General features: G+C 45.2%; 1 protein-coding gene across 1 annotated transcript in view; it reads right to left on the minus strand.

Annotated features, from left to right (window-relative positions):
- Window positions 1-18,093, minus strand: part of AKAP12 (A-kinase anchoring protein 12) — a 100,435-nt gene that overhangs the window by 41,744 nt on the left and 40,598 nt on the right. The window contains exon 2 of the mRNA XM_004753565.3: window positions 3,195-3,309. Coding sequence (XP_004753622.2) covers window positions 3,195-3,309 — 115 coding nt within the window. The remainder of the gene's footprint in view (window positions 1-3,194; window positions 3,310-18,093) is intronic.

Raw genomic sequence — 18,093 nt, forward strand, 5'->3', positions numbered from 1 at the left:
GAACCTGATGCGGGACTCAATCCCAGTGCTTTGGGATAATGACCTGAGCTAGAGGCAGACACTTAACTGACTGAGCCACCCAGGCATCCCATTTGTTCACCCAATAATTATTGGTTCTCAACCCTGACTGTGTCCTTTCTGTAAGATGGCCTGTGGAATTCTACAATCTTCAAGTCCTCTCCAAAATCCCTCTATACGCACCTAAGCCTGATGCACAAAGATATTTATGTAGCAAGCAGGCCCTTTCTTTTGTCATCTGAGGAACATTTACAAGGACAGGATTCCATTTTCCTTATAGGAAGAGGATGGGTTCTGTATTGCCAGTATGTCTGGCTTCAGCAAGAAAGCTAACAAGTCAAGGTCAGACAGTATTTTCATGTCTGGCTGTGTCTAAATATAGTCAGCTGCTTTAAATGAAAAACCCGCTGGCAGGAACGCCCCTCGTTCATCGATTTCTCCCGTGGACTGATCCACCTAGGGCAGAACCCAATCCCTCTGCTGGTCAATCTTCCAAGGGAAGGAGGTGGGTCAGGCTACCCGTACTGATGTGGACAGCAGGAGAAACCGAGGTCCCCGCAATCCTACGTGTTACCTACTGAATTATGCCTTCACTGACATCCCAGTAAGCTTCTGTGTAGAAAGGTTTTCTGGAAATAACGATAAAATCTAACCATACACTGTATGTTAACCGACTAGAATTTAAATAAAAACTTGAAAAAAATAAATATCACAAAAAAAAAAAAATCTAACCATAGGCGATCACTGTAGTCAAAAGGAAAGCATGAAAAGGGGCCCTGGGGTGGCTCCGACGGTTGGTTATCCGACTCTTGGTTTCGGCTTGGGTCGTGACCTCAGGGTCCTGAAATCGAGCCCTGCATCAGGCTCCACACTCAGCAGGAGTCAGCTTGGATCGTCTCTCCCTCCACCCCCCCTTCCCCAGCTCGCCCGCTCTCTCAAATACATACATAAATCTTAAAAAAAAGAAAAAAAAAAAGCATGAAAAAGTACTAATGTTTACAATGCCAGGCAGCCAAAATGAAGACAGCATGGAAAAAGAGAAAACAAGTGCACCAAGCTTATTACAGACACTAATAAGCCAATGGATTAACAGTTCTTCGTGAAACAGGAAAAGCTCATCCGAAAGGCAGGGCCCTGGGTTGGTGGCCCCTGCAGGCCTAGGACACCCACCCGTCTTTTAGGCCTTTTCAGGATTTTTCAAAGGAACAAGGTATATCACTGACCACTTTTCTTACAAGAGGTCTTTGCTATTTGTTCAGAACCCCGAGGCCACGAGCAGAAGCCTGGGTCAGCTCAGGGAGACCAGGGAATGTTCCTCTGCGAAGGCCTGACCTTGCCCCTTCTCCTCTCCCCCCGCTTCTGGATCGCATATGTCAGCGTCACAGAGGAACCCCGCCTCACTCATGTCAGTGATCCCACACTGCCGACAAATACTTGCTTTCACAGCCCTGCCTGCTACCCAGCACACTTGCCTCTCTGGGTTTCCACTGAACGCTGCTCAGAGAACGCTGTGCCAGAAGACAAGCCTACGGACCTGCCCAGCACGTTGAAGGCACAGCGACTGAGAGCTTGTGTTTGGTCATTTGCTGAGCTTGGGTTTGAGTCCTGACACAAGGTTCACCCACCTTATTAAAGACCATCGTGCACAAACGCACAGTTCTAGGACCCGTGGTAAAAACCTGCAAGGTGGTGGCTGCTATGATTAGTCACCTCACTTTGGCCCGAGACCCGTGAACCCGTCTGACCATTATCTGCCCCTGTCCCCAGGTCTTATGCGCTGACCTCAAATCATGGCACCCCCAGAATCCTGACCAGCTCTCATTTCTTGCAAATGCATTTGATACCCACCATGTTAATCTTCCCTTCATCATGTGTATCCTACAGACCCGCTTCCTCTCCCCCTGCAATGGGTAAGCGGTAGGCTGTCTGTCCATTTGTTCTCCTGCCCTGCAGCACAGAGCACAGGCGCTTGGCCAGAGAAGGCTCCAGACCCGCTGTGGCTCGACTGGATTCAAAAGTTGCCATGGGAAGGACAGAGCACAGGACTTTGGAATGTGAGCTGGGACCATTCCAATTCTTTTGGTGGAGATGATTTGAAACTTTCACACTAGGTCATGCAAATCCTCCCTTCTGTGAGACTGTATATATTTCCGACTTTATATTGTGCCTGTGGTGTTCTATAAAGATCAGTCTTCCCACCAACTTCAAAAGCAGCTCGCGGCTGGAAGCAGCTCCATGGGGGCAGTGAACAAGAAGAGAAACAGGTTCCACATGTTAGGAGAGTCTCGTTTACCCAAGGCAACGGCCAGTCTCCTCTCCTGGGACTTTCCCCTCATCTCTCTTGTTCACATTGCGAAGACGCACTTCACTTCCTGCCAAATCATCATTTTATGCACCTTCGATAGTGGTCGTTAAATTCTCCTTTGTTTATGACTGAAGGAAATGAGGAGACAAGAACTTCAGGCTGGAGGACGCTTCTTCTCCAGCCTGGGAAGCTTGGGCCTTTGGGTCAAGGTCCTTGCTCCTGACCCGAAGGTATGGTCCCTGCGACCTCAAGTGGGCTCACTCCAACTAGTCTAACTAGTCCAACTAGAATCACATTGTAGTGATTCACTTTCCAATAACCACCCCCACGGGGCCTCTAGGCTCAAGAGCTAAAACACATGCAGCAAATCATAGTTTGGGCGAAGAGCGGCAGGCACCCTGAAATACACATTTCTAGAAAAATCTGCGCAAAGGGAGCAGGCTACTCACCAGAGGGAGAGATACTGAATCTTAAAGCAACCACGACTCTGGGGGTTTCCAACAAGATTTCACATCAATATCAGACTAGTTGGGACCAGCCAACAATTAAAATGAAACAGAACAAAAAACTACCAACCTAAGCTCCAGACAAAAATGTCTAAGAAGATGAAACATGACTTCGTTTCCTATACCCAAATAGTTGGCAGAACTTCGTATACCTGGGTGCAGAGGCCACGCGAAAGATCTGATAAATACTTCCTTTTGTAACCAATGGATTGCGTCGGTTGTCAACATCGCCCCCCTGCCCCGACCCCAGTTGGACACCGAGTGGTCCAAGCAGGCTGGCTTTCATTGTTTCACTGGATTCAGAGCAGGTGTTGTCAGCCCCAGAATCCCTACTTCTTCTACCCAGACACTGAAAAGCTGCTTACCATCTGTGACAATGGCTTCTTCCTCCTGGCCATTCAGGGCTCCCTCCTGGGGGCTGAACTCTTCTTCCTCAGCTAAGCCATTGGCACTAGACAGCTGACCATTCTTCTGCAGGAGCTAAGGGGACAAAACAAAACCATGTAAACTTACTGTCAATGGTAATGAAGATTTGAAGTGTCCCATGAGCTTGAATAATCCAGCTACCTTACAAAAGGTATCCCAGGAGCTTTATCAAGGAGACAGGGCTTTGTATCTGGGTAAATGAGCACCATTCCTTTATCCACACAGTCATCCAAACAGTGGGCACCATCTCCAGACCCACCATTCCAGGCCTATTCGAGCTACAACACTGAGAAGTCAGATGCAGCCCCAGCCCCTCTGAGCTTAGAGACTACTAAGAAAACTAGACTTTCAGACTTTTAAACGTTGTTTTGTTTTTGTTTTTTTTTCAGGGCACTGGGTGGCTCATTTGGTTAAGCGACTAACACTTGTTCATCTCCGCTCAGGTCTTGATCTCAGGGTCCTAAGTTCAAGCCCAGGGATGGGCTCCACGCTGGGTGTGGAACCTACTTCAGAAAAAGTTTTTTTTTTTTTTTTTCTTTAAAACAACGTCTCCTTGTGATTAGATGCAGGGTATGCATATTTGATCAAAGTATACCTAAGTGACAATATGTCCTTCTCAGGAAAAAGGACACGTAAATAAACAATCAGGGAAATGGTCCTGATGGGGGAATACACAGAGCCAGTCACAAACAGGAGAGGAAGTATGGATAAAGCTAGATCTCCGATCCCACAAGGTGGGTGTATGAGAAAGGGTCCAAGGAACTCAGGAAGGGGAAGGGAATTAGGAACCCCACGGTTCGAAGACCAGTGTACCTGGAGACAACACATCAAAGAGATGGGCGACTTATGCTTTTGTGCGTCATTGATTTTTCCTTAAAATATTACTAAAGTGGTCAGTTGTCCTCTATCCCAGAGGATAACCTGTGTGATTGAGGTTTCCAGTTGTCGTTAGTAGCAGATACACAGATTTGCCCTTCTGTCCATAGGTAAAAAGTTTTGAGGCTGTGGCAAACATAGTATAATAATCATTAGGAACCCCAGGATTCCAACAAAGCTTTCTTTTTTTTTTTAAAGATTTTATTTATTTATTTGAGAGAGAGACAGTGAGAGAGAGCATGAGCAAGGAGAAGGTCAGAGAGCGAAGCAGACTCCCCATGGAGCTGGGAGCCTGATGTGGGACTCCATCCTGGGACTCCGGGATCATGACCTGAGCCGAAGGCAGTCGTCGAACCAACTGAGCCACCCAGGCGTCCCCCCAACAAAGCTTTCTATCTTGTATACGTATCTCATTTTATCAGAACCAACTTAGGTGGGGTGCTTGGGTGGCTCAGTGGGTTAAAGCCTCTGCCTTCGGCTCAGGTCATGATCCCAGGATCCTGGGATCAAGCCCCCACATTGGGCTCTCTGCTCAGCGGGGAGCCTGCTTCCCTTCCTCTCTCTCTGCCTGCCTCGCTGCCTACTTGTGATCTGTCAAATAAATAAATAAAATCTCAAAAAAAAAAAAGCCAACTTTGGCAGACAGCAGTATCTCCATTGGGTAGAAGAGGACACTGGACCTCAGTGTGTGTGACCACAGAAGCTGGGGTTGGCTGGCCACAGGTCCCACAGCCTAGAAGTGAGGCACCATGGCCCAAAGGCCAGCACCACTCGCCATCAAGGACCTCCAGGGTTTTCGCACAGCAGTAGAGATCACAGAAGGACCTGCTGCTGTGCATAGTAATAAAATGCCATTAAGAGTCTTCCAGAGTACCCGGACCTGCCTACTTCAAAGAAATCTCAAAACCACGGCACTCTACTTAGCATGATCCAATGATGCTTCCAAGCTAACGGAGCGCCCTGGCCAAACCACTGGCTTTGATCGGAGCCTTGAAGGGACAGCAGGTTCAAGACTGTCTGTCAATCCAGAAGACTTGAACTGAGCTAAATTGATTTCACCTGGCTGTTCCAGGCTCCCAGCTGCCTTCGACGGCATGAGCTGCTCCTTGAAATAATACCACGGTACTTTAATACTGACTCTACAGACGGACAGTCGGCTTCAGAACACCCATGCTGAGTCCATTTATCAGACAGAACACTCTGATTACATTTCCCCTTTAAGTCTTCTCTTCCCGAAATACAAGATGGAATCTTAAATGAAACCTGAAGACAAAAAGCAAGGGGGGGGGCGCTCTCTGCAGTGCCCGTAAGGAAAAATGTTAGGTATCTGGACAAAAAAATCACTAGTTATGTGAACACATCAGGCTCAGATTTGATTAATAACATGAAGAAGAGTGGGAGGAGGAAAGCAGGGACACTTAGGACTGTGGGGTCCACGGAAACACCATGAATCTAACCTAAGAAGTGCTGACTTGCACCATGATGCCGCAAACTAATGGGGATCACGGGAAAGCAGCTTGACCACCTCCATTTTTTAATGCAATAAATGGGGCCCCTTGTTTGGTAACCAGAAATCTGAAGTTTTATGGAGTTTAGAGTCCTAGAGAATTTCTGCAATTCTTTAAACAAGTCTCCTCATTCTTTGTGAATTGTCAAAATCAAGGGATCTTTACCCAGAGCCCAAATGTCTGGAAACATGGAAGAACTACAGGATGCAGACACAAACTTTCCTCTGCCTTTCAATGTTAGACACACAGCGGCACCTGGGTGGCTCCGTCATTACACGTCTGCCTTCGGCTCAGGTCATGATCCCGGGTTCCTGGGATCGAGCCCCGCATCAGGCTCGCTGCTCAGCGGGAAGCCTGCTTCTCCCTCTTCCACTCTCCCTGCTTGTGTTCCCTCACTCACTCTGTCAAATAAATAACATCTTTGAAAAATCCCTGCTTAAAAAAAAATGTTGGGGCGCCTGGGTGGCTCAGTGGGTTAAAGCCTCTGCCTTCAGCTCAGGTCATGATCCCAGGGTCCTGGGATCAAGCTCCGCATCGGGCTCTCTGCTCAGCGGGGAGCCTGCTTCCTGCCCCTCTCTCTCTGCCTGCCTCTCTGCCTACTTGTGATCTCTGTCTGTCAAATAAATAAATAAAATCTTTAAAAAAAATGTTACACACATATAATGAAGCAAATTAAATAACATCAAATGAGTCTTACAATCGGAGTCACCTGCTAGCCCTCCTTATACACAGGTGTGATAATTATGGATTACTAATCCCAATGGCCACAGGGCAACTGTCTCTACTTCCAGAAGGCATTTGATGAATTAACTTTGGTAGCAGACAACTGATGACAGGGACCATTATTAAAACTGAGTTTTGAAGGCGCCTGGGTGGCTCAGAGGGTTAAGCCTCTGCCTTCAGCTCAGGTCATGATCTCAGGGTCCTGGGATTGAGCCCCGCATCAGGTTCTCTGCCACCTCACCACCTGCCTGCCTGGCTCTCTGCCTACTTGTGATCTCTCTGTCAAATAAATAAATAAATAAAATCTTTTTAAAAAGGTCACTTCAAGTTGTAAGAAACTGGACCCTTTGATCCTTAATATGAAAGTCCTGTCTCTATGTGTATATATATTTTCACAAGCATTTGTAAAAAGGGGAGAAATACACGCTTTTTGAAGTTTATGAGAGCCAGTGCGTGCCAGGGCAAGGGGCGGAGAGAGAGTATCTAAGCAGACTCTCCGCTAAGCGCGAAGCCCAACCCACAGCTCTGTCTCATGACCTTCCCATCAATGACCTGAGCGGAAAAACAAAAGTCAGACACTTAACCAACTGAGCCACAGTGTCCCAAGAATTACATGCTTTTTAATACATATCTGGCTTGTCTTCATTCTTTTTTTTTTCCTCCTGATTATCCCTTTATTTATTATTTACTTTTCTCACCATAGCAAACACCCTTCCCAATGTCCATCCCCCCAGCCACCCCCTCCCCTCCAGCAACCCTCAGTTTGCTTCCTGAGATGAAGAGTCTCTTAGGGTTTTGTCTCCAGTCATTCTTTATTCTGTCTGTAATTCACATGCCCACCGGAGACAAGGATTGATTTATCAGTTATGCCCAGGTAAACGCAGAGGCAAGGACACAACTTAGAGCCAGGGAATGGGAACGCTGGAGCCAGAGACCAGGCATGAGGGCCAACTACTTCAAGGAAGAGAGCAGTATTGGGATTCAAGTTTCCAAACAAGAAAGAAAGAGGAAATGTCTACTCCATTCTTACACACAGCTTTTTCCATTCCTTTTGAACTTACTTTTACACTTGTACAAATACAGTTCTAGAACCTTGACTTTTGAGATAGACATTAGACTTGAAAGACATGCTCCCTGCACTTCAATACAGTGAGCACCAGGAAAGCTCTTTTCCCACTGGATTTGTGCTTCAAAAAGCGTCAACGCTTCTTTTGAGCAAATCAAAACCCTTAATGTTTTCAAGCTTATATCCTCTGAGTGGGTCAGCCAGAGTTCATTCCCGTAAAGTATTACCACATTACCACTCAACCTTTAGGAAAAAAAAAAAATCTCAGCGCTTCCAGCAACTATTTTCCCCTCATTCTTCTAAGACCAGAGACTATCCAAAATGGCAGCCAAAGCACTAAAGAAAAACTACCAGACTCCTCTGTTCCTCTTCCTCCTCCACAAGACTGTCCACAATTTTCTCTGAGCCCCCTTTACAGAGTAAGCAGGAGGAGTATCAAGCTTTTTTGTTTGTTTTTTTAAAAGCAGGCTCTTGTGTCCAGGGCAGGGCCGAACACTGGGCCTAAACTTACAAACCAGAGATCTAGACTTGGAACTGAGATCAAGAGCTGGACACTTACCCAACAAGGCCACCCCAGTACCCTTCTTTTCTATGGATTTTATCTTTAAGTCATATCTTCACCCAACAGGGGGCTCAAACTCACAACCCCAAGACTCAGCGTCATACTCTCTCCTGACTGAGCTAGCCAAGCTCGCCAGGATTATCAAGCTCTTCACTGAATGAGTTAAACAATGTTCCACGAGTCGCGTTATTGACGCTCTCGGGATATTGGGGGTAGGGGAGATGAGCCTGCTGAGGTAACTTCTTTAGTAGCAGACACTCTCTGTCTACATCCCCACTGGATGGCCAGCAGAAGTGGGGCTGGCCCCACAGTCCTGCCGTAAATGTAGTAAATAAGTCTCTGCCCAGCACAATTCTAGCAAAACCCAAGAAGAACTGTTAAAGCCCAAGAAGCGGAACTGTTAAATGGATATAAGCAGGAACAACCAGGAATCTGTATGACATGAAAAAGATAATCTGGGGGAATTTAATTCAGTTTTTTAAGTTTATTTAAGTAATGAATACACCCAATGTGGGACTGAAACTCATGAGCCCAAGATCAAGAGTCACACACTCTTCTGAGCCAGCCAGGCACCCCCATCTGGGGGTATTTTAAACCCCCAATAAAACTTGCAAAGAGAACACTTCCATGTCTTTTTCTAAAAGTAGGGAACGTTCTGAAGGTAAGCCTTTAAAAATGTCAAACAGAAACCAGAAACCAGAGTATCAATCAGTAAACTATGTCTTTGGAAAGCAATTTGGAAATAGCTATAAACCATCCGAATGTACATACACACTCCACACTATTTTTTTTTAAAGCAGGAGAGAGCAAGTGCGCATGTCAAAGGAATCAAGAAGGGGTTGGGCAAGGGAGAAGGAGAGACCATGTACAAGCAGAGACTCCCCACTGACCACGAGCCAGGGCCGGGTTCTAGCTCATCACCAAAATGAAGACCTGAGCTGAAATCAAGACTCAGATGCTTGGCTGTCTGAGTGCCCCATCCACCACGCGATTCCAGTGGGCACATGGATGCCTTTACACACCCAGAAGGTGTAGGTGGCAGTGATGTACAACACAGAACAGCATCGAAGGGATCCAATTCACAGAACAGCATCGAAGGGAACGCAGTACATCTAGGGACACTGATGTGGGTAGACGTCTCCAGTTTAAGTGGGAAAAGCAAGGTAACGGAGACTGATTCCTTTATGTATTTAAAAATAAGACAAAAGTAACCCACTAATAAGGAGGGAAGAAGGGAAGAGAGGGCTCCCTCCCAACTCCGCACAAGCACGTAAGAAAAAGAACAGAACTCGAGTAACACGACACAAAATCGTTAACAGACACTGCCTTTCCAGACTTCTTTGTTTTGCACTTTGCACAGGTGTTGGGGAAGAGACCATTTTCTTTTATTGGGAGATCTAACTGCTACAGATCATAGGAAAGCACTTTCCTTTTCATTCATTTTATTATTGCAAAGGTGAAAATACTTGGAACCCCAAAATGTGTCGATTCTTGGGCAGTAAGCAGGTTAGTCACCCGGCTTTCCAGGATTCACAAATCTTTTCAGTCCATCTGAGCAATGATGGACCAAACTGCTCTCACGGAGCTTCCGGCTCTCAGTTCCTATGCTCTCCAAATGTGATTACCATATTAATCATGATTATTATTATTAATATGTGATACCATATTAATAACATCCTTGGCCACACCATTAATCACAAATACTGATCAAGAACTGGGTCGGGATGCCTGGGTGGCTCAGTTGGTTGGACGACTGCCTTCGGCTCAGGTCATGATCCCGGAATCGCAGGATCAAGTCCCACATCAGGCTCCCAGCTCCATGGGGAGTCTTCTCCCTCTGACCTTCTCCTCGCTCATGCTCTCTCTCACTGTCTCTCTCTCTCAAATAAATAAATAAAATCTTAAAAAAAAAAAAAAAGAAAGAAAGAAATGGGTCGCCTGGTCAAGCAGCCCACTCTTGATTTTAGCTCAGATCATGATCTGAGTATGAGGAGACCGAGCTCCAGGTCGGGCTCCACACTCAGCTGGAGGTCAGCTCGAGGATTCTCTTCCCCCCTCTCCCTGTGCGCCCCCCCAGCTCCCCCACCCCCGCTCACTCATTCAGGCTCTCTCACTCCTGGAGACAAATAAATCTTTAAAAAAGTGTATGTTGGGCGCCTGGGTGGCTCAGTGGGTTAAAGCCTCTGCCTTCAGCTCAGGGCATGATCTCAGGGTGCTGGGATCGAGCCCTGCCATCAGGCTCTCTGCTCAGCAGGGAGCCTGCTTTCTCCTCTCTCTCTGCCTGCCTCTCTGCCTACTTGTGATCTCTGTCAAATAAAATCTTTTATAAAAATAAAAAAATTTGGGCGCCTGGGTGGCTCAGTGGGTTAAGCTGCTGCCTTCGGCTCAGGTCATGGTCTCAGGGTCCTGGGATCGAGTCCCTCATCGGGCTCTCTGCTCGGCGGGGAGCCTGCTTCCCTCTCTCTCTCTCTGCCTACATCTCCGTCTACTTGTGATTTCTCTCTGTCAAATAAATAAATAAAATCTTTAAAAAATAAAAATAAAAATAAAAATAAAAAAATTTAAAAATAAAAAATAAAAATATATGTTGACCGAGACCCAACCAGGAATACCAGGGCTCTGCTGCAGGCTACCAGAAGCTCCTGATACACTCGTGTGTGTATTACGGACCCATTTCACAAACGTGATTTATAGGCGATCTTGCTAATTTAACCCTCTGCCTTAAGCCAACTACTGTCATCATCCCTAGCCTACAGCCAGCCATGGAGGCTGAAGCTAAGAGGTACTGTGACCAAAGGGACTGAGCCACAATGTGGGGAGGGTGACCTGAGCTGCACTAGCGGACTCAAGGCGCGAGCATTCTGTCCGGCGAGGAGTTTCTGGAGCGCAGAATCCCTAACTTAGGAACCTCATCTCCCAAAAATGGCATGGGCTCTAAGAACACAAGTCATCATGACAAGATCAACCAGCCTGGGTTGTGTTTAAGTGAAAAGTTTCTCCTCTAATTTAGAGGTCATTTACAGAACACCAACAGAATTATGGGTTTCAAAAGATTTGCTTTTCTTTTAAAAGTAAGCATTTTTATTCAAACTAATTCAAGCAGAAACTTCATAAACTCCAAGTCTAAACACTTATACCTTTAGGACAGGGGGTGAGGAACAGAAACCAATGCTTGACAAGATCAAATGGACTGAGTTAAGGTCATTGCAAAAAAGAGTAAGAGGAGGGAAAGCAAAAGATTTAACTTAAAATCAAAACAATTCTAAATATACAAAATTTGGGGAATGGTTACAGCCTATCTTGCAGCATTAAAAATACAACCTACAAAGTATATGATAGTATGGAGATGTATTTTATGTTGTAATAGTCAGTTTAAAAGGCAAACTAAATAGTTAGTATAAAATAATAACAAATACAGGGGCGCCTGGGTGGCTCAGTGGGTTAAAGCCTCTGCCTTCGGCTCAGGTCATGATCCCAGGGTCCTGGGATCGAGCCCCACATCGGGCTCTCTGCTCCACAGGGAGCCTGCTTCCTCCTCTTTCTCTGCCTGCCTCTCTGCCTAGTTTCTCTCTGTCAAATAAATAAAATATTTAAAAAAATAACAAATACATAAGAGAACATACTATAAAATAGCCACATTACCAAACTTAACAATAACGTATCAAAATCATTGGGGAAGGAACTATGAATATTTGATATTCTTTATTTTTCCACTTTTGCGTTCTGTTTCTTACCTACATACCATGATTGCTTTTACAATTGGGTGGTGGGAGAGCTTTTCCTCTGCATGTTCTTTTGTTTCAGTTTATTTTTAGTATGGGCGAAAGGGGGCAGCTAAGAAAATTTGCTTTACAGGGAAGCGCTGGAATTCTGATTTCTACCAGTCACATGAATGTTCACGGGACAAGTGAACTGCTTTAAGAAAGAAACTCCGCAGTGAAATCGTATTTCAGGAGTTTGATCATGCAAACAAATCCATATTCCTTCCTCAAGGGTAGATGACACCATGGGTTCAGAGACAGAGAAGCAGAGTGGAGGGCGGGGTACTCTGCAGCAAAATTAAGTACTTTGATTCAGCATTTATTTTTTAACTGTCCCATCATTGTCTTAGCTTGAAACGTGGGGCTCCCGGCCGGCAAAGGGAAGCAGCCAGGAAAGCTGGTTCTGATCTGTGACCTTGGGCACATTACTTAGTCTCTCCTACCTGCCCTTCTCTGTAAACTACGTTAAGATTTCATTTTCTCTACCTCACAGAATATTGTGTATCCCACAATACATCCCACAACACAACCCACAACACATGTTAAGTTTGTAGTGAGTCACGTGTTAACCCAGGTTTTACCTGCTTTTGTTATACTATCTGCTGTCAGCAACTGTGACTCTAAAGGGGAACTACTTTCCCCTTCTAAAACGAAAAGCAACAAGAGGTCCTGCCTGATTGGTCCAACCTCTGCACTCAACATACTTAACATACCCAGCACGAAGACTTCTAGTCCTCTAGCTTTCTAAAACTCTCCGTTAGGAGGGGCCAGGCATTATACACAAAGGTCAAAAGGAGGACAGACACCAGAGTTGGTTTTCTTGTTTTTCTTTCTTTTTTAAAAAATGTTTAACCACACCAGGTATGGGGGAAACAGCAGAGACCATATAGCATGGTTCCCATTAGCTGTGGAACCTTCGCTCTGAGCTCATTCTCCAGGTATAAATGGGGACTAAGACCATCTCCGTTTTTAGACTGAGATTCAAATGGAATAGTACTTGGGAAGGTTCTCGTTCCCAACTGAAAAGCTCTCAGAAGCCATTGTGTGAGTCACAATCCACTTGCACAAACCAAGGTACGCATTCTACTCTGATTATTTTTATCATCCTCAGGCCAACTTTGAGAAATTCTCGTATTTGCAGTGAGGAGGGTGTTGAAGGAGGCACCATTAGATCTCAAAGGACAAGGGGGTCCAACAGTATCAGACACAGTTGTGTTCAGAGAATACCTCTTGCTACCCCTGCACACAAATGGGGCTACAGCTCAAGACACAGGGTACCGCTGTGGAAAGATGGCCAGAGCCTGGGGACAGACTTAGCCACAAGGCAACGATGACTCAGGAGATGTAGGCTCTCTTGCCTGCGGTTCCCGGCTGGGCTGACCCTTGGTTAGCAAAGGCAAGTTATGCTGCTGCAAGAGAGACTGTAGAGAACCCCACTACCACACGTACACAGACTACATGGGATTGATGAGCCCATCTGTCAACAATGCTTTAAAAAGTTGACCATCTCAGGGCGCCCGGCTGGCTCAGTTGGTGGAACATGTAACTCTTCATCTCAGGGTTGTGAGTTCAAGCCTCATTTTGGGTAGAGATCTAACATAAGAGCAAAAAAAAAAAAAAAAATTAACCATTTTTATAGCTGAAGAGTTATTTTATGCAAGTCAACAGCCATAGCTCCAAACAGCACATTCAATCTAGAACCAAAATGTCTGAACAGGCACAGCTGAATATGGTTAAACTATTTCAGCCCTCCCTTGTATTTAAACATAAGCACAGAGAAGTTCCCAAACTATTTTTAAATTTCTAGAAATAAGCGGAAGGCTAAATGTAGAAACACATGGCTCCATCACTAACGCATATTTATAAAAATTTTAGATTAGCCACAGCCCTAATTTTTGTGAGCTAACTGCACTGAATTCTTTAATCTCTCCAGGCCTTCCTCTATACAGCCATGCTTTCTAACAAGTTAGCCTTATGATGCTCTCTTCTTATCCCAAGGGCAGTCCATATCTGAGACGCAGAAATAAAACTTAAGAAAACCAGAGTGATGAAATAATTTTTTTAAAGATTTTATTTATTTATTTGACCGACAGAACACAAGCAGGCAGAGAGGCAGACAGAGAGAGAGGAGGAAGCAGGCTCCCTGCAGAGCAGAGAAGAGCCTGATGCGGGGCTCGATCCCAAGACCCTGAGATCATGACCTGAGCGGAAGGCAGAGTGCTTTAACCCACTGAGCCACCCAGGCGCCCCTGGTGAACTAATTTTTAAAGATTTTTTTAAGATTCCAAAAGAACTGTCAATTCTGTAATGTCTGACACTACTAATGTGGTCATGTTTTTCTGTAGTGTTCAACTATTTGGTGTATAATGACTTGTCTCCAGACAACATATCTTGTTATTTAAGATAAGCAAATAAAATGTAAAAATTATTGATAAAGTAAGATCGGGGCAGCTGGGTGGCTCAGTTGGTTAAGCATCTGTCTTTGACTCAGGTCATGATCTCAGGTGGGATTGGGTCCTACACTGGGCTCCCTTCTCAGTAGGGAGTCTACTTCTCCCTCTCCCTCTGCACCCCCCTCCCCCACTCAGACTCTCATTCTCTCTCAAATAAAATCTTCTTTAAAATATATAAATAAATGTACATATTTGACAACGTAAGATTAGAAAAATGTTGATCACAGCTGAAACTGGAGGATGGGCACATGGTGTTTATTATTCTATATTCCATGAACTTAGAAAGGATGCAAGTAATTCACAAAACAATAAGCCAAAAAGAAAAAAGAGAAAAAAAGGAGACCTTTAAACTTGCAAGGCTTTTTCAAGAGAGAAAATGACCTGCTTCTCGAGTTTCAGAGGTACTGTCAAAACCTTGCACCAAAAGCTCTTCAAACCACATGAAATTGAGAAGACTATATACCCTGGGCCAGGAGTAAGTCTAGTGACCTCTAAAAATGAGATGTTTTCGGGGCATCTGGGTGACTCAGTCTTCAAGTGCTGACTTCTGATTTCGCTCAGGCCATGATCGCCGAGTTGTGAGATCAAGGCTCCTGGCTCAACCTGGGGTCGGCCTGGGAATGTCTCTCCGTCTCTCTCCACTCCTCACCCCTCCTATCCCACTTAGCCCAAGCTCTCTTTTTCTCCAGTCATAATAATAACAGGATGTCCTTGTCTCTGAGAAATGACATTTTGGAGATCTCTTTCTGGTCCTCACCTTCCTCCAAAAAGAGGCCCTCCTATAAGGAGGCAATTCCATCTCTTTAAAATACTAATGTCCCAAAGCATCTGATCTTTAAATAAAACCTCTGCTTGCTTTTAATTTCATGCTCTCTCTTTCCACTCATCTACTCATCAAAACACCACCACCAAGTCCTCTCCTTACTGGTTCCGGACATTAAACATGACTGAGTTCATCTGAAGGACCTTGCAAAGGGGGTGGGCGTCTCATCACCATCATCGAGTCAACGGGGCTCCTTCCCTCCAGCCCCACGTAAAGAAAACACATGCTCTGAGTAACCGTGCTTTTGAAATTGCAACCCACTATCTAAGTAGTGTTTCTGGAATACGATCTGCACAGCCCATGAGCTCGTGGGTCCTTAAATGCCACTTTGTGAAGGGTATTTAATACCAGACACAGAGTCTCTTGGCCACTGTCCAGAAATCTCCGATTTCCCTATTTCTTTCTTTTTTTTTTTTTTAAAGCAGTATTCACCTTTATGATTTCCCTATTTCTTGTAATTTTCAGCAAAATTCATTATAATCCTTAATGTAGTTTCAGGAGGAAAAGCCCAGAGTCACCCCTAGACATGAGAAAGGATGAAAGTGGAAAGAGAGCCATTAGCATCACAAGTGATGCTTTCAGCACACAAAACTAATTTCATTCAACTGAATGCTAGTATTCAAATAATCACGTATTTAAAAGTAGAAAGTAAGGGGCGCCTGGGTGGCTCAGTGGGTTAAAGCCTCTGCCTTCGGCTCAGGTCATGATCCCAGGGTCCTGGGATTGAGGCCCACATCGGGCTCTCTGCTCTGTGGGGAGCCTGCTTCCTCCTCTCTCTCTGCCTACTTGTGATCTCTGTCAAATAAATAAATAAAATCTTTTTAAAAAAAGGAAAATAATACAGCTCATATTATTTATGTAAATCCCAAAGCCTTGGCCACTATAGGTAAACTCTTTATTAGGAATGTTAAGTACAAACCAGGCCTCTAATCTACATGATCAGCACTTTGCAAACTGGTATCCAGGAGTATCGATACACTAGGTCTGCAACAGCAGATCGTCTGGGAACCTCTGATCAAGTGTAGTTCCCACTCTCAATCTCCAAGGAGGAAATCCTTTCAACACTTTTATTTTTAAATCATCTCTACACCCAGTGTGGGGCTCGAACTCACAACCCTGACATCAAGAGTCACATGCTCTACCGACTCCGCCAGCCCAGCGCCCCACTGGAACTGTTTTCTGAAACAACGTGCCCACAGAACCTTTGAGTTCACATCTATCAACAGCCCCTGTAACTAAAGACACCAGGGTAAATGCAGTTATGTTTTTTCAGTCGGATATGTATTCCCATCCATTAAAAAGGTACAGTTGTTTGAAAAAATAGGAAAGATCTTCAGTGCTCTGGGAAAGTATGTGAAAGAAAACAGAGCTCTGAATCTGGTGAGGTGGGAGATCCACCACGCTGACCTCAGATGAAGAGAATTTGTACGATCTCTGCTTGAGATCAGGGAAATAAAAAGGACCACCTACCAGCTACAGCCATTGGCTGTGTGAAGATGGTCTACCAGAAGCCTAGGACACAAAAGGCCTACCTGGCGAGGTTTGGAGCTCCCGCCACGCTTAGGTCGTATCATACTGAATGGAGAGAGAGATGCTGCATGAAACCACAAAAGAACATGTGAATCCTAGACACCACCAGCGTCGTATGTGCAAACTACGTACTGGAATTGGAGGGCGTGAGGCATTGCTGGTGCTCTCCGCCCCAAACTGTGCCTCATCTAGGTCCTAACACTCTTGGCTAAGAACCGTGACTCAGCCTCATAGAATCAGGAAGAACTCTTTCGGGTTGAACTTTAACTGTGTTCTTTAACTCCCACCAACCCCCGCTTCCCTGAAACCACGAAAAAATGATGCTACTTATGTTGGATCATTGATACAACCTTCCTAATACAGAAGTGAACCACAGCTGAACCAGTGTCCACTTGGGTAAACAAACAGACTGGGCAACCCAACAATTCAGTTTTGAATTAACGACTTTCAGGTGAATCCCTTTGTGAAGCTTCCAAGCAAAGCTGAACTTGCATGTCTGCACACAGTAGGCACCTGACATCTGTTGTTTAGTTGGCCGTGGACTCTCCAGGTCTGGCCAAGTTAGACACCTCAGGATACGAGTCCCTAAAGCATGATTTTCTAGTGTAATGACATATATAATGAATGTCCAAGTCAGGCCATCGCCCTCCCCGCCCCCCGCCCGAACTGTTGCACCTGCAAGATATACAAGGAAACTGCTTGCCATTTTGACTTCATAGGCCCCTACAGCTTCCAAAGGCAAGATAATCCAAGTGTTACTGTGTAGAGAACAATGAACATGAGTAGCTTAAAAGCACAAGACTGGTGTTCTGAGACATTTCTGACTATACTCGTGCCTTGTTCCTCTTGAGCCCCTGGAACACTGAGTTCATACTCGTGCGTCTATCCCGCAAGTCAACAAGATCCCCACTCCCCCTGCACCCTACACACCACGTCACAGTCAAGTCATTCCTCTCTTAAGATCCTCTCCGGGGAATCTGTGTTAGGTAGCAAAATATTCCATTGCATCCCTGCTTGGGAATTCAGTAATCCAAAGAAGTTCTGAAATCCACTGTGTGCCTTAGAAAGGCTAACTAGCTTCTTAGCCTGACAGATAAACAGTTCTGACAAAGGAGAAAACCAGGATCATCTCCAGCTTCAAACACCTTTAGGTGCTAATAATACTTCTTCTAATCAAAGATGTGTCCCTCGGGATGCCTGGATGGCACAGTCGGTTAAGCATTTGCCTTGGACTAGGGTCAGGATCCTGGGGTCCTGAGATGGAGCCCCTCATTGGGCTCCTTGCTCAGCAGGTAATGTAATGTGCTTCTCCCTCTGCCTGCTGCTCTCCTGCTTGTGCTCTCTGAGAAGTAAATAAAATATTTAAAAAAAATTTTTTAAATAAAAAGTTAAAAATCAAACGAAAAAATCCCCAAAGATGTGTCCCTGTAAAATGAGCATCAGAAACTTCAGAAAGGGGCTTAGTTATGAAAAATCTGCAGCACCAAACTCTGCACAATAAACGCCAATATCTAACATCAAATACACATCTGGGAC

This window comes from Mustela putorius, unplaced genomic scaffold (assembly GCF_011764305.1).
Source record: "Mustela putorius furo isolate JIRA1106 unplaced genomic scaffold, ASM1176430v1.1 tig00000450_pilon_pilon_pilon, whole genome shotgun sequence".
Lineage (NCBI taxonomy): Eukaryota > Metazoa > Chordata > Mammalia > Carnivora > Mustelidae > Mustela > Mustela putorius.